The sequence below is a fragment of the Ochotona curzoniae genome, unplaced genomic scaffold, assembly GCF_017591425.1.
Source record: "Ochotona curzoniae isolate NIBS_2020 unplaced genomic scaffold, NIBS_Ocur_1.0 contig_1014, whole genome shotgun sequence".
Classification (NCBI taxonomy): Eukaryota; Metazoa; Chordata; class Mammalia; order Lagomorpha; family Ochotonidae; genus Ochotona; species Ochotona curzoniae.
Window position 1 is genome coordinate 24,736,886 of NW_024464920.1, and position 15,366 is coordinate 24,752,251.

At 34.6% G+C, this 15,366-nt stretch overlaps 1 protein-coding gene across 5 annotated transcripts in view; it reads left to right on the forward strand.

Moving 5' to 3' along the window:
* Positions 1 to 15,366, forward strand: part of KCNC2 (potassium voltage-gated channel subfamily C member 2) — a 195,117-nt gene that overhangs the window by 136,769 nt on the left and 42,982 nt on the right. The window contains exons 2-4 of one of the 5 annotated variants that reach the window (XM_040981479.1): positions 5,395 to 6,322; positions 8,855 to 9,019; positions 13,744 to 13,887. In XM_040981479.1, coding sequence (XP_040837413.1) covers positions 5,395 to 6,322; positions 8,855 to 9,019; positions 13,744 to 13,880 — 1,230 coding nt within the window. In that variant the 3' untranslated portion in view covers positions 13,881 to 13,887. Of the gene's footprint in view, positions 1 to 5,394; positions 6,323 to 8,854; positions 9,020 to 13,743; positions 14,017 to 14,592; positions 14,688 to 15,366 lie in introns of those variants that run through there. The other 4 variants (XM_040981487.1, XM_040981475.1, XM_040981496.1 and 1 more) reach the window with 4 other exon arrangements.

Consider the following 15,366-nt stretch of genomic DNA (forward strand, 5'->3'; position numbering starts at 1 on the left):
GCCCCTAAACCTTTGCTTTGAGATAGGTTGACGGTCATTCCCTCCGTATAGAACCTGGATTCTAAACACATGTTGCCCACAGCGGTTAATGGGTAGATAAGATGTTGGTTCGGAGGGATGAAAATACTGGGCACTGTCTGAAGCCAAAACAGGCACTTAAAGAGAAAAGTCCCAATTTATTAGTCCCACAAAACAAAACTCTAACAAGATGTTTCCATTTGGAAACTCCCTGATATGATGCCATCTGTTCTATGAATTTAGTCAGTATAAAGTACCTTCTCTGGATGGCTAACCTCTGATATATTAAGCATGTCTAATTTAATATTTATGTATGCCTGTAAGATTTTGTTGTCTTTTCACAGGGGAAAAGAAAGCCCCTAATTGTCTCCCCTAAGTCCTCTCTGAGATACAAGCTGCACGAATGTATGGAATGGAGGGTACTCCTGACAGTGTCTGGATCAATGCATCAGCTTAACGTGCCTCTGCTGTTTTACTTCAATATTCAGACTCCACTGTTTAATCTTTATCTCTCTTTCAATCATGCAGTTTAAATTCCTTTGGCAACATGGTTGGCCTATTTCTTTTGCTATTTATTTTTTTTTTCATCCTGCTATTCATCTTTCCTGACCTACTAAGTAGAAAATCTGTGTGGGTGCAGGAGATTTAAAGAAAATTGAGTATGACATCATGCCAGCCTTTAAAAAGTTCTCAGCTAAGTGAAGAGGAAAGATAAATAAAATATCCCTTTCTCCCATTTCTTTCCTTTTCAGCTTCTTATTAATATTCAATCTTACTTCATATGTACTCATTTCAGCCCTATTTAGTAAGGCAGAAAACAAGACACGTTCTGTAACCAAAGAGCTTAGACTTCGACTTAAGTAAAATGCACCAAGGCTTTGACAATGCAATCCAAGTGGATAATTCCAGTTCCTGGGTCACTCTACACATTTGATTCTCATACTTAATTTCTGATAATCTGTTTCTTTCATTCCATGGGAAGCTATGTACCCAGCCAATATCCTCAAACATTTTCCTATATGCTAAATTTCTTCTGATTACTTTTCACCATAGTTTACTATTTTTTCTGCTTTTTTGAAATGTGTGTGTACTTGTCCTTCCATGCTGAGAAGTCCATATTTTGCCTTGGTCTAATATCTTTTTTATTTAAAACAACATCATTGTTAAGCGGTTTTTGTACAAGATTTTGTTGAAAGTGCAATAAGGAAAGCATTATGTTAACATATTCTTCATTACTGTCCTGAACTATTGCCCACACACCTACGGAAGGATTTCTCACTTGCTTGACTTCACATCATGAACTCTTGCTCCTTATCCTTGGGGACTTTCCCCTTCTCATTCTTTGAAGACTTTAAATTCTTCTTGCCCACTTTCAGGTTGATTCCATTCATGTAATTAGGAAGCATTGTTCTGTTTTCTTTTAGAAGTCTCCCATTCTATATTATAATTAATGTCTTTAGTTTTTACAAAGTAAATAACTGGCTTATCTAGCTGTGGTTTTTTTTTTTTTTCCTAGCAAAATGATTATCTCTGAGAAGAATGTTGTCTCCTCCTTAGAATATTAAAGTTTGTGTCTTTGTTTTATGCTCTTTTTTTTTTCCTATTGTAATAATATCACACTGCAGCAGACAGGCAAAGTACTGAACAACCAAAGATACCCAGAGCTATAAACGTAGCAAAAAAAATCCAAAAACCCAGGCGTACACAAAATCCTGATGTGAAACTTTAAAGAGCACTATCACACCACTGAAAATTGCAAACATATATTTTGGTTTCTAAAGTTTTGGTCTTAAAACTGTGTGTTTCCAGACATTCCAGAAATGTATTTGCTCATGAATATTAGTCTAGAAGCCAGGATTAAATGAATACATCCCCCACACACATTTGGATATAACGAACTGTTATTATTAAGATATTTTTAAGACTCTAAAAATGCTTGTATTTGAAACCTGTTCCAACTCATTTGATAACTTGTGCATAGTGACAATGTGTTAAAAACAAACACTCTGGAATCATTATTTTAAAATTCTGTATGTGTAAAAATCATCTAATTCACATATTCATATTACTCATATTCACACGAGAGGCTTGGTGCCTGAGGTCTACACTGGGATAAGGAATTCTGACTGGAGTTAGCTTCCAGGGTATGTTCCAGTTAATGTACTCTTTATACTTGCACTCCTAGGATTACAGATGGGTAATTTAAATGATTTTCAAGTACAAGACGATTCATGTTCCTTTTATTCCAAGCACCATAGTGTAGTGTCTAAAGACTCTGTTGACCTTTTGCTGAGAACATAACTCATCTAATGAGCACAAGCATTAGGCTGCAATAGTTCATACTGAGTTAATGTATATGTTTTCAAAAGTGTGCTAAAATGTACAGAATGATTTCTGACATTTGCCTAGTAGTTTAATCTGAAAATAATTTTAATATATGTGGTTCTTGTTTTTACATTATCTCCAAACTGTGGAGCTGAATTTGGGTTTGCAATTGTGATTGGTGCTACAGAAATATATTTGTAAAACCTGCTGTCTTTGTGATGTTAGAATTAAGAGATCAATTAAGAATAGAGGATCAAAAAAGCCCATTTATTTCAGTTAAACTTCCTATTGAGGGTTATGATAATTGCTCACACATTTCAGTCATTGAAGGTTTTTTGTCAGCAGTTTTTAATGATCTCCCAATCTAAGCGCATCCCCTTTTTGATCCTTTAAAAGAATCCTGTATTTGTCTTTACTGCATCTACCACAATTGAAATTACAGTTTTGTGATTCATCTTCTATATGCATACCTAGAACAACTCACAAATTCCTCAAAGACAAGATTGTGTTTTGTTAACTGCTGTCAAGAACTGTAGCCTGCAATAGGGAAGTACTTAATGTGTATTTGTTGAATGAAAGAATGGATGAGTGCAGAGTAAGAAAGCATCTGATGGGAAAGGTTCCAGTGCTCTATGTTGATAAACATCACAGTGTACCAAAGAATATTTTGTTGTATGAGGGTGGACAGATGCATTAAGGATACTCTGGAAAAAACACGATATTGAGAATTCTTAGTTAGCTGACTATTCTATGAATAATGACAGAGTTCGAGGTGGCAATTTTGACCGAAAAACTGATGACCAAGACTGAGGAACATTAGAAGAATATAATTACACTTATTTTAACTCTCTTTAACTTTCCAGTTGCCTCATAGATAGAATCATATATGCGTATTTTTAATAGCCTGAAATTATGAAGACAGTGCGTATTTGGGGAATGTGAGTGAAGGGTGGAAAGGGAGTTTCTGTTCATATTGTCAAGGATGTAATGACTAGTTTTAGGTAGAATCAGAAACAAATGTAACTCTCAAATGTATACATTACACCAGGATTAGATTAAGGGATTGTTTATGAAGCATATATTTTGTTCTTCCAGTAGAAATTTATAGATTCTTAGTGCTTGTGTAACCTCAAATAGTTCATTAAAAGTGATTGTGTGTTTATTTGCACAAGGTGAAGCATGATTAAAACCATCTTAATGCTTTAAAATATGTCTGTAAAAGCTGATGGTAATGTCACAATCGAAAGCGATGGGAAGAGGTGTGTTGGAAAGCAAGTCCATGCCATGAAAATGACTTGCCTTGTGGTGCGATATGACTGAGATGCCTTGGCTTGAAATCAACCAGATTGCAAAGGAAGTGGTTTTGATCTGTTAATGAGCATGGCTCTTCTTTCTCAGCGCCATGCTGGAGAAGCAGATGAAAGCGGACAACTTTGGTTTTTTGGTATACCCTATTATTTTCAAATAAGGGCTTCTCTGTTTCACTGACATCCTCCTGCTCCTGATTAGTTATTTTATTTAGATGATCAATGAACAGGATACGAACATTGACTCAGTAAGTCAAACCTGATAGCATTGTTGGAGAGCACTAGGAAACTGGTCAGCTTTTCCCAAACCTTCTGGCTCGAACTGTAAGAATCCTCTATGCTGAAAAGTTCTGGGTCACAAATTTTAAGATCTTTAATAGTAAATATATGTTAGCAGCCTGAAAAAAAATGTTTTCAATCTACTTTTATTGTACATTCCAGAAATTGGTAAGGAAGAAGAATTCAGAGCTTAACTTGGCAGGTTAGTGTCATACTTTGATAATAGAAACTTTAAAACATGATTTAAACATCTCCGTACCTGAAATTTTTGAACTATAAAATTGGATGGTAGGTTAATATAAAATAGTTATGTAAACTTTCGAAAGATAATGTATTGCAAATTAAAACTATAAATGAAAGGTAGGTTGTGTGTATTCATATATTATTAACTGAAGGGATGAAGTTGGTTGAATTAAACTACAATTCTAATATATTTTTTAAAGATTTGAGCTTCTTTTCAATAAGGGAAGAAAATTAAATTTGGTTATTAATCAATGTCTTTCTTTCCTGTCCTATTGTCTGTTTTCCTTCCTAGATTTTTTTCCTTTTGGATAAATCTCCAACTTAAATTGACAATTAAATTAAAAATATATTCCATTTTAATACTTCATGATACACTGAATATTTTGTTTATAACTAAAAAAAGACCTACAAGAGCCAGTGCTATGGCATAGTGCATTAAGCTTCTGCCTGTGGTGCTGGATCTCATATGGGTATTGGTTCAAATTTGGCTGCTCCACTTCTGATTCAGCAGTCTGCTAATGTTCCTGGGAAAGCAGAAGAGGATGGCGTAGGTTCCTGGAGACTTGTACCCCAGCTGGGAGAACTGGAAGTAGCTCCAGGCTCCTGGCTTCAGACTGGTTCAGCTGCAGCCTTTGTGACCATTTGGGGGAGTGAACCAGCACATGGAAGCATTCTCTCTTTCTGTTTCTTCTTCTCTCTTTGTCAATCTGTCTGTCAAATAAAAATAAATCTTAAAGAAACTCACACAGTCAAGTCTGAATGGTTTGACAATCTCCTTCAGTGTGTAAGATAACTTATTTTATTGATGGAGAACTTGATATAATACATAAAGTTTTATAGAATCAAAAGCATTGTGTGGAGTTGTTACCTATTTTTTCAGTCTGTTGTCACTTAAATACTTTTGAAATGATTTTTATGCCCTCTACACAGGTTTTATTTCATATATATATGACTTAAAAATTCGTTTCATTATGACATAAAAGTGGGATTTATATAAATTGTAACTAGGGCTCAAATCACACTGTGTATACACTCTAATTAGTGTTACACACATAATTTTTTTTTATACTTGAGTAAGATCCCATGTGAAATTTCCAGATGGGTGTTGTTCTTTTTCATTTGTAGTGATTGATGTTCTTAGAGTTGGACCATCGTGTTTCAAATAACCGTTTTATTATTATTATTATTATATGTTATATTATTATTTCCTTTTCTTCTACAGTTTATTGCCTTTGCCTCCTTGTTCTTCATCCTTGTCTCAATCACAACCTTTTGTCTGGAGACACATGAAGCTTTCAATATTGTTAAGAACAAGACAGAACCAGTCATCAATGGCTCAAGTGTCATTCTCCAGTATGAAATTGAAACGGATCCCGCCTTGACATATGTAGAAGGAGTGTGTGTGATCTGGTTTACTTTTGAATTTTTAGTCCGTATTGTTTTTTCACCCAATAAACTTGAATTCATCAAAAATCTTTTGAATATCATTGACTTTGTGGCCATCCTCCCATTCTACCTGGAGGTGGGACTCAGCGGGCTGTCATCCAAAGCTGCTAAAGACGTGCTCGGCTTCCTTAGAGTGGTCAGGTTTGTGAGGATTCTAAGAATATTCAAGCTCACTCGCCATTTTGTGGGTCTGAGGGTGCTCGGACACACTCTTCGAGCTAGTACGAATGAATTTTTGCTGCTGATAATCTTCCTGGCTCTAGGAGTTTTGATATTTGCTACCATGATCTACTATGCTGAGAGAGTAGGAGCTCAACCTAACGACCCATCAGCTAGTGAACACACGCAATTCAAAAACATTCCCATTGGTTTCTGGTGGGCTGTGGTCACTATGACTACTCTGGGCTATGGAGACATGTATCCCCAGACATGGTCAGGGATGCTGGTGGGAGCCCTGTGTGCTCTTGCTGGAGTGCTGACAATAGCCATGCCAGTGCCAGTCATTGTCAACAATTTTGGAATGTACTACTCTTTGGCAATGGCGAAGCAGAAACTACCAAGGAAGAGAAAGAAGCACATCCCACCTGCTCCTCAGGCAAGCTCGCCTACATTTTGCAAGACAGAATTGAACATGGCCTGCAATAGCACACAGGGTGACACCTGTCTGGGCAAAGACAGTCGACTTCTGGAACATAACAGATCAGGTAAGGCACAATTTCCAATGCATGCCATAAAATACTTTATAGACCAGTATGTCCCCTAGGCAGAAGGTAGTCATTTTCATCAAATGTTCATGAATTTTCATTCCTATTCCTTCACAAAATGTGTGTTTGTGCCATGCTTTTAGGTAGCTAGAATAGTCTTTTTTCTTTCTTTCTTTCTTTTTTGTTGTTGTTAAATGAACCCCAAATATAGAAGTCTGCATAGCTGGTCTATAGAGTTTTCCTGCTTTAGTGGGAATGCCTTTTGCTGATGGTGCCAATATTTTCTTTTGCCTGTTTGTTACTTTTGTGCCAATGTTTCTTTGTTTCCTTGCATGATGTGGTGGTATGAAATTGGTCATTTTCCATCCTTCACCCTCAAAATGTTGATCTCACCATATTGTTTGGCTTGGTGTATTTGTCTCAGTTTTACTTCTGCCACATAGTACCATGCATCTCAGCCTAATTCACAAAAAGCAGTTATTTAAGAAGAATGGATGCTTACATTTCCAAAGCGTCAATACAAAAGAGGTGATATGGAAGATAATGATTTAGATAAAAAGCTCTTCCCTAGTAATATTCTATAGTGCTGATTAAATTTGCATTGTTCTGATAATAGGTTCCCCAAAATATTACCACTTTTCTGAGACCAGAGGAAGATAATAAAGACAAACCCCTATTAGGAGATAGGTGGTCTACTTTGGCCAAAGTTGAATTTCTCTGTGTATTTTCCTTTCTGTGCATTATTTATTGAGCTCTGTTTCTTCACAGAGAACTAAATTTCGAATTATTTACTGCTTGAGATTAATTGAATCCCTACTTCCTTCTATTACCATAGGATTGCTTGTAAATTGATATTCAGTTTTCCAAATTGATGGTAGGATCATTTGTAGTATGTTTCATGCAGATGATATGGTTTTGTTTTTAACGATGTGATTAGCTTTTACCCAGCCATGAAACGTAAGGTACTTGTACTTTACGTTTACGTCTTGTACAAGGTAAAGTCCTTGTACTTCAGACACACATCATCTTTCTCTTATATAACAATGATTTATGGTGAGATCGTGTGAATTAGTTTGAATTGTTTAGAAATGACACTAATTAGCAAACAAGCAAGCAAATAACAAAAGGAAGTGTCATTTTCAGAAGTGCCTTCTTAGCTTCTAGAAATTTTTAGTATATTAATGGAAAAAATGTGCTTAGAAGTAACTTTTTAAAAATTGCATTCACAGTTCCTATATAGATTGCTCCATGACTTTTGTCAATACATAAGAGAACCTTTAAACAATCATGGGAAATGAAATTAAAAGCTTATTTTGGTTAAAAAAAATTGAATCCATGTATAGATTTTTTCCCAGTATACATTATTTATGAATTCTTTTGAAGATCACTTTTATATTTGAAGTCCATCAAGTGTATTTTGGACAAGTTGGAATTTTATCAGATTTTCCAAATGATCTGTGCAGAGCCCTGAAGAAGCACGTGAAAAAGGAGGGCATTCTGCTGCTGGATAAATGTTGTAATGACAAGCTAGTGTTTAGGCTGATAGGATGAGAAGTTCTTTGGCAAGCATACAGAAGTAAACAAATAGTTATTCCAAGGGCATTTGGAGACACTGATCTTTTCTCATCATGTGCTCAAAAGTATTTTACCATATAAATGAATACATGGGTAAAAATTTGTGTTGTTTGGCGTTGTTTTCATTTTTTTTTTAAGAAAACTACAAGCAGAGACAAATAGAAGTATGTCCCTTTTTTTTTTTAAGATTTATTTTTATCATTTTTATTGGAAAGGCGGATATACAGAGAGGAGAGACAGAGAGGAAGATCTTCCGTCCGATGATTCATTCCCCAAGTGAGCACAATGGCCGATGCTATGCCAGTCCGAAGCCAGGAGCCTCTTCCGGGTCTCCCACGCGGGTGCAGGGTCCCAAAGCTTTGGGCCATCCTCAACTGCTTTCCCAGGCCACAGGCAGGGAGCTGGAAGGGAAGCGGGGCTGCCGGGATAGAACCAGCGCCCATATGGGATCCTGGGCGTGCAAGGCGAGGACCTTAACCACTGCGCCACCGCGCCGGGCCCAGAAGTATGTCTCTTAAAAACTTGCCAAAACACATTTAATTAGATTTGCCTTAAGAAGTCTTCACTTTTACAACTTCTAGACAGAGTAACTAAAATTATGTAAACATTATTTTAGTAGTACATTCGTAAGTAGCACATAACGCTAACCTCTGTGCTACTTCAATATCACAGTTATTTTGTGTTCATTTCATTTGTGTGAAAGTTGATTTCTTAAAAGAGAAAAAAATGCAAGAATTAAAATTTCCCAATGAATATTCCTTTTTCAATACATTTCCATTTCATATCAATACATCGGTTTTTTTGTGATGAGTGATGGGAATTCCTTTTCTTACTGTGATGTTTATTATTGTGTTCTGTATACTGAGTGATTGGACTATGGCATTCAGTGTAAACTCTTTGTGCTGTCTCATTTCCTCATCCATCACTGTCTGTCCATGGGCATGGTGCTGTGACCAGTGTTATCAGGTGACGACAGTACAGGAAGTGAGCCGCCACTATCGCCCCCAGAAAGGCTCCCCATCAGACGCTCTAGTACCAGAGACAAAAACAGAAGAGGGGAAACATGTTTCCTACTGACGACAGGTGATTACACGTGTGCTTCTGATGGAGGGATCAGGAAAGGTAGGCATGCATTGAACCGGATCGTCACAGGTGACTTAGCAACTAAGTGCTTGCAATACGTGGAGTGTTGTATTATGCTCATTCATCATTTTCTCAAAACTTGCATGTAAGCTCTTTTTCTTTCTCCATCACATCTTTTCATTATAAATATTTAAGAATACATAACAGTCTATTTGATTGTCATTTCTTAAATGCACTATATCCTTCTTTTTACTTGTCATTTGTCTATGGACATAGCTGTAATGATATATGTAAATATTATCATTCAGCCAATTATTTAATGTAATGTATTCATCCATCTTTAAAATTATTTTTTACTGCAACTCACTACAACTCACTAATTGACTCTGTGCCTATGTTATTGCTAATTGATGACTATAAAATAATTATAACTTCAAAATAAAACATGGAACATAGTAGTCTGATTAACTCTAGTATCCTATACTTGGACAATTTTTGCCAGTGGTTTATTTGAGTACCTCAATATTGTGAAAGAACAATATTTTCAGCTGCATAGAACAGTATAGTTAATTGCTTCAAGTGTTATTTATTTACTTACAAAATGCACATTGGAAAGTTGTCTTCAAGACCAATAAAAATAATTTTGTTAGCATTTTTCAACAGACACTGCATATTGCCAGATACATACATATTAACAAATGCTTGTTCAGTATTTGTTGAATGAATTGAAATTGTTGGCCAGGTGTCTTTGTTAAGGAACAAAAAAAAATGCACATTTTAAAGTTCCACTTTATTTCTTGGTTCCTCTCCTCAGTTTTGCTAATATCTATAAGGATTCCTTAACTAGTTTCTCCTTTTGGCAAACTCTACAGACACCAAGAAAATTGAAATCTTCATCTTTTCTTTAAGAATAGCTTTGTGATCATTATAACACATTTTTGCTTAAAAGTTTATCTGTTCTTTGCTTATCTCCTTCTTGAACAATTTGAGGGGCTTTAATATCTTAGTTATGTGTCTCTTTTGTTCACAGAATAAGAAAAGAATTATAATGATTCCTTATGTCAATTGGCCCAGTTCAAGTGAGAAGCCACTCCTGAACTTTCACATTAATGCAATTGCATTTTAAAACTACTTTGCTTATTTTTTATTCATTATAATTTCTATCTGAATCTTTACTATTGTAAGCCAAAAATGTATTTATGATGCCTCCTTTCTTTGAGACATTTCATCACATGATGAATTTTTATTTCAATTTTCCTTACCACATTAAATTGTTCTCTGATTCTATGCATTTGAAACTCAAGAGATAGCAAAAAATCTTCCATAAGTACCATTTTTAATGCCTCTGCATTCTAATTCTTTTGGCTGTTAGCATCCGTTGATTGCACTATCGCCTGTTTGAACTATCTGCAATTATTTATTTAAAATCTGACATTTACATGTTTACATATGCAGTAGGACACATTTTAAATATTTTGTGAAGATAGTGAATACCATGTGGAGAAAAATACATGTGTACACATTAAATAATGGTGATACTAAACATTAACACCTTATCTAGAACATACTGTTCTAATTGCGTTGCATCTCTTAATTTACTATATATAACATACATATATATGTATGTGTTTAAATTTCCAGTTGTTTTTAGCATTGTCTAATGAAATGCAATATGCAATTGCTAAATATATTTGGCAAGATTATGTGGTTAAGATCTCATTAGAGCATGTTGTCTATGTGTTTTGAATTTTGAATTTTACACCATCAAAGGAAATCATGGATGAGGAAAAGCTTTGCCAATAATAGCCACTGTGTCATTATAAAAGTTTACTCTAAAATCACAAACTTTAACAAAGCAATTAATAAGATATTTAATATTGATACAAGCTAAATATTCACTATTACTTCACAAAAACAAATATCCATCATTGATGAAAAAAAATCTTTGAAAACTTTTCCATGAACCTTCAGTTATTTGTCATTTTTCCCAGAATCAACTCCTTGCTGTATTTATTTTTACTCTGGTAACATTTTTATGTAAATTTATTTAATAATTTTAGTATGTCATCGTGACTGGCTAGAATTCATTCACTTTTCCCTCTGTTTCCAGTTATTTTGGTAAAAGAGTTCTTTTAATTCTGCCTTGACATCTGTTTTCTAGATAGTCCTTTCACTTACTTTTCAAGTTGATTTCTCTAATAACTTCATATGAGGATTCTAAATAAGCTCCCTCACATAAACAAATTGCTAAGTTTCCCTTTAGTTCTTATTTTTATTCAAAGTAAGAACTTGGTATGACACACATGAAGATTTAAGGTTTCCCTAGAGGAATAACTCCTGATATTCAGAAGCAATGTTTTTACTTTTACATTTGTGTTAAGGAGAACGTGTAAAAGCTAAAACATATCATGGCTAGATCATGAAAGATATCTTCAGTAGTCTGTGAAATAATTACATGATCTTAAGCACTGAATAAAATTTATGTTATATATTGCAATGTTAATTCAAATTAGTTTCAGTTTTGTTTATGCTAAGTAAATATATTTCCAGCCACTCAAGTAAATGTTGGCTAAACAAAACATTTTATTAAAACTTCTATTAAAAGTAACATTTAAGATAAAGAAACAAGAATAACATATATAATTTTACTAGTGCAATACTTCTTCCTAATTTAAGAAATACACCTTTTTAAATCAACACAGAAATTATAGGCATTAAACATAAGCAGATATAAACAGAATGGATAATTTTTATATTAACTAATATTTAGAGAAAGAGTAACATTTAGAATTCTAACTAAGAAATACATATTACTGATATAATCATTACAAAACTGCCAAATGGATATTTAGCTTTCTGGAAATTTTATAACAAGCCTGGAGATTGCAGGGTACTAAGTTATAAGTTGACACCATGATGATTTATAGATATTAACAGCCCCTTTGGTTCATGCATATTCACTAATTTGCCTTTAATCAAAGTCAATCAATGTTTAAAGTCTAATTTACATTTTCATGTTACACAGTCAGCTTCTACTGCCTAGGATAAATTAATTTTTGCACAATTCCTTAAGGTGCAATTTCAGATTCTTTACAGAGGAGCAGTAATAACTAACCCTCCAGGCACATTAAAGTCCTTATGTAATGGTAAATTACCTTCAATTTAAAAAAATTGTTTAAGACATCCTCCTGTTAATTGTGCATCATCTATCAGTACAGAATGTACTATGTACCACCTCTATCCTTTTACACTTCAGAAAACTAACATTGGGAAAGAATGCTCTTTTTATTAGATAGTTATCAGAGTTATATTCTGGAGCACTTTATCATAATTAATAAGCAACATAAATTTTCATCTATGCAATCTCAAAGACAACCATGTTTCTGAAAATTAAGGTTGTCTGTGGGGAGGAGTTGTTACTCCCCTTCCCTGTACAATCCAGTTTACTCTGTAATACGGCTATTTCTTCACTGCATGTCCTTATCTGTCTTGCCCCATCATAAATCAGATAATCAGATAAGTTAGTTCTCTGCAGTTAAAGCAGAGAGGAATGGCAAAACTTCTTTCCTGAAAGTTCTAAGAAAAGATAAAATTAAGGAAGTGGCTGGAAGGAACATGAAAAATAAGAGAAAAATCCTCTTTCTGCCTTCTACAGTCCTTGCAGTCCTCTAAAGGGCCAATCCTGGTCCAAGGATTACATATGTACATTGGAGCCTACTTGTTCAACATTGATTTTCCAAAGAGATTTATATTTTCCTGTTGTTTAACAGTTCTTCAGTGGGCTGTAGAGTATTTCATTTCTACAGTGGTATAATATGATTATTGTTCCAGATAATTATCTGCTTTTAAGACATTTCACTTTAAAATTAATTCCACACCCTAATTAACTGCCTCTAATTTATTGTAATCAAAAAAACAAATTACAATATATGAATCCTCAAGTAAGATGACCTTACTATGTATTTACTTACTAGGCAGTTAAATAAAAGTATTGGGCTAGTGTTTGTAAAATAATAATTTAATCTATAAGTTCGTTGTATCATGAGTGGAAGAATACAATACAAAATGATGGAAATGAAAGGTTTATTAAGATAACATTTTTCTCATTTCTGGAAGAAGAAGGTTATAGAGAAGAACTTAGTTCAAAGCATCGTGTACTAAAATTCAGAATTTATTTTCCTGAATCATGATTTAATATATATTTCATTCTTTTGTTGTTATTCTTTGATTTTTTTAATTCAAGATATTAGAAATGAGCATAACAGTGTACATTACCTGAATAATGACTTCCTTTGGCATTATTCAAGAATCTTTCTTTTAAACTTGTAAAACTGGAAGATTAAATATTCAAGAAAAAAAGAGTTGTTTACTTAAAGTTTAGAATGCTTTACTAAATTAAAAAAAGAATAACATCCAATTTATTTCTTCTTTTCAGGAACAGATTATAAAATTTAAAAATATTGGTCAAGTTTATATCTTATGTCATTTTTTTTTTTTTTGCCTAATTGTAAGAGTTTTGGTAGCTTTTATGCCAGAATTGCTAAATCTGGAATGGACTATATCTTGAAATATTAAAAAATATAATTTGTGACAGCTAGAGTGATATTCTTTTTTTAAGATATATATTATCTTAATATTGAATTCTTCGTAAGCAAGTTCTGCGTTGACCTCAAAGTGGCAGTTTCAATTACAATGCATACTATTGTTGTTTTGTCTATTTTCTGGTTGACTTCAACTGACATCTGTGCATTTTTTCATAAAAGGATATGAAAAATCCCGAAGCTTAAACAACATAGCGGGCTTGGCAGGCAATGCTCTGAGGCTCTCTCCAGTTACATCACCCTACAACTCTCCCTGTCCGCTGAGGCGTTCTCGATCTCCCATTCCATCTATCTTGTAAACCAAACAGCATCATTCAGCTCAATTGTATTCATTCAAGTATGGTTGATCCCATCATGGAAATAATTAAAAGTAGAGTTACTCCAGGCTCCATTAAAATAGTATAAGTCCTGCATGATACAACTCTTTGAAGTCAGAAATGCCACTTGGGTAGCTAACAGATCTTACCCTGGCTTTAAAGATGATCTAAAGCAGTGCTACTGCTTCTTCATGTTTATTGCCCTAATCTCCTTTTGTGATACAAAGATGAATAGTGTCATATTTTGGCCAGTACACTACTAAGTAAACATATCTTCAGGGAGATGTATTTAACATCCAAACGACAACCACGTCATTGGAACTTCATTTCTTGTGACTCTAAACCATTCTGAAGATGTTTGGGAACCTATCTTGATTGCATACGATGTGAATGTGGTCTGCTCGTTTGCATAGGTCATCTTGTCTATCACCTGAAAGCAATGTTGCAGAACACGGGAACTGTGGAAAGTTTGGGATATATGTACTTGCATCCAACCATCCTGCTGATATGAAAGCACTGGTCCACTGCTCTGCATGTTGAATGATGGGGCAGGAAGGGCAAGTTTCTCTGACAATGTTTTTCTTGTACTTTGAAAGAAATATTTGTGTCACATAGTTTAATTTATTCCTTGATTTTTTTTTTCCTCATAAATGCTGCATTGGAGTTCTGAATGTCTCTGGTTGTTTGCACACAGATGACTGCCAAGAGGTTGTCATTACTGGTTACATGCAAGCTGAGGCCAGATCTCTTACTTAATGACTTGGGAAAGGCACAAAACATGAGAGAAAGGTAACTGTCAGCCAGGCTTACGTTGCTTAGCCAGGAATTGCTGCTTGGTACCAGGGTCACTTTTTTTTAACCCCAGAATTTGTCATCATTTTCAGAGGCAAAGTGCCAAATACCATCCAAAGCTCCCGTGTCATTTTTTTGTATCCTCTTCCTTATTAATTTTATGTCAACATGAAAGATCATTGGTGTAACCAGGAAGATTTTTTTTAACTAGCCTTAAATCTCTGAATCAAAAGATTTATCAAATTTTTTTAGGCACTGTTTAATGAGGTGCTTTGTTTTGTGTGTTGTTTCTGTCTGTCTGTCTTAGCTCCCTGTCTTAACTGTATATGCCATCTGTCTCCATGAAGCACAGAAATGCCTTGCTAAAATATTCGTGATTTTAATAATGGGTTGTCTCAACCTATTCCCACCCCTGCCTTTTTTCCTAAATGGAGCAGCCTCCCTCCTTTGTGTATAAATAAAGACACCCTACAGACTACCTATGTTAAATTGGCACTGTGACTCTTTTTGGTAAGCACGATTTAAGCAGCAATTTCACCATTACACTTGGTTGCTTGCTGCAGTATCAGTTTTGACTACCTAGCAACCAGCATTCATTACTACACTTCAGTGAAATCCCTGGAGAGTCTTCGTCTGAGTGAGGGAAAAGTCTGTTTATACATCTCTATGAATGCAG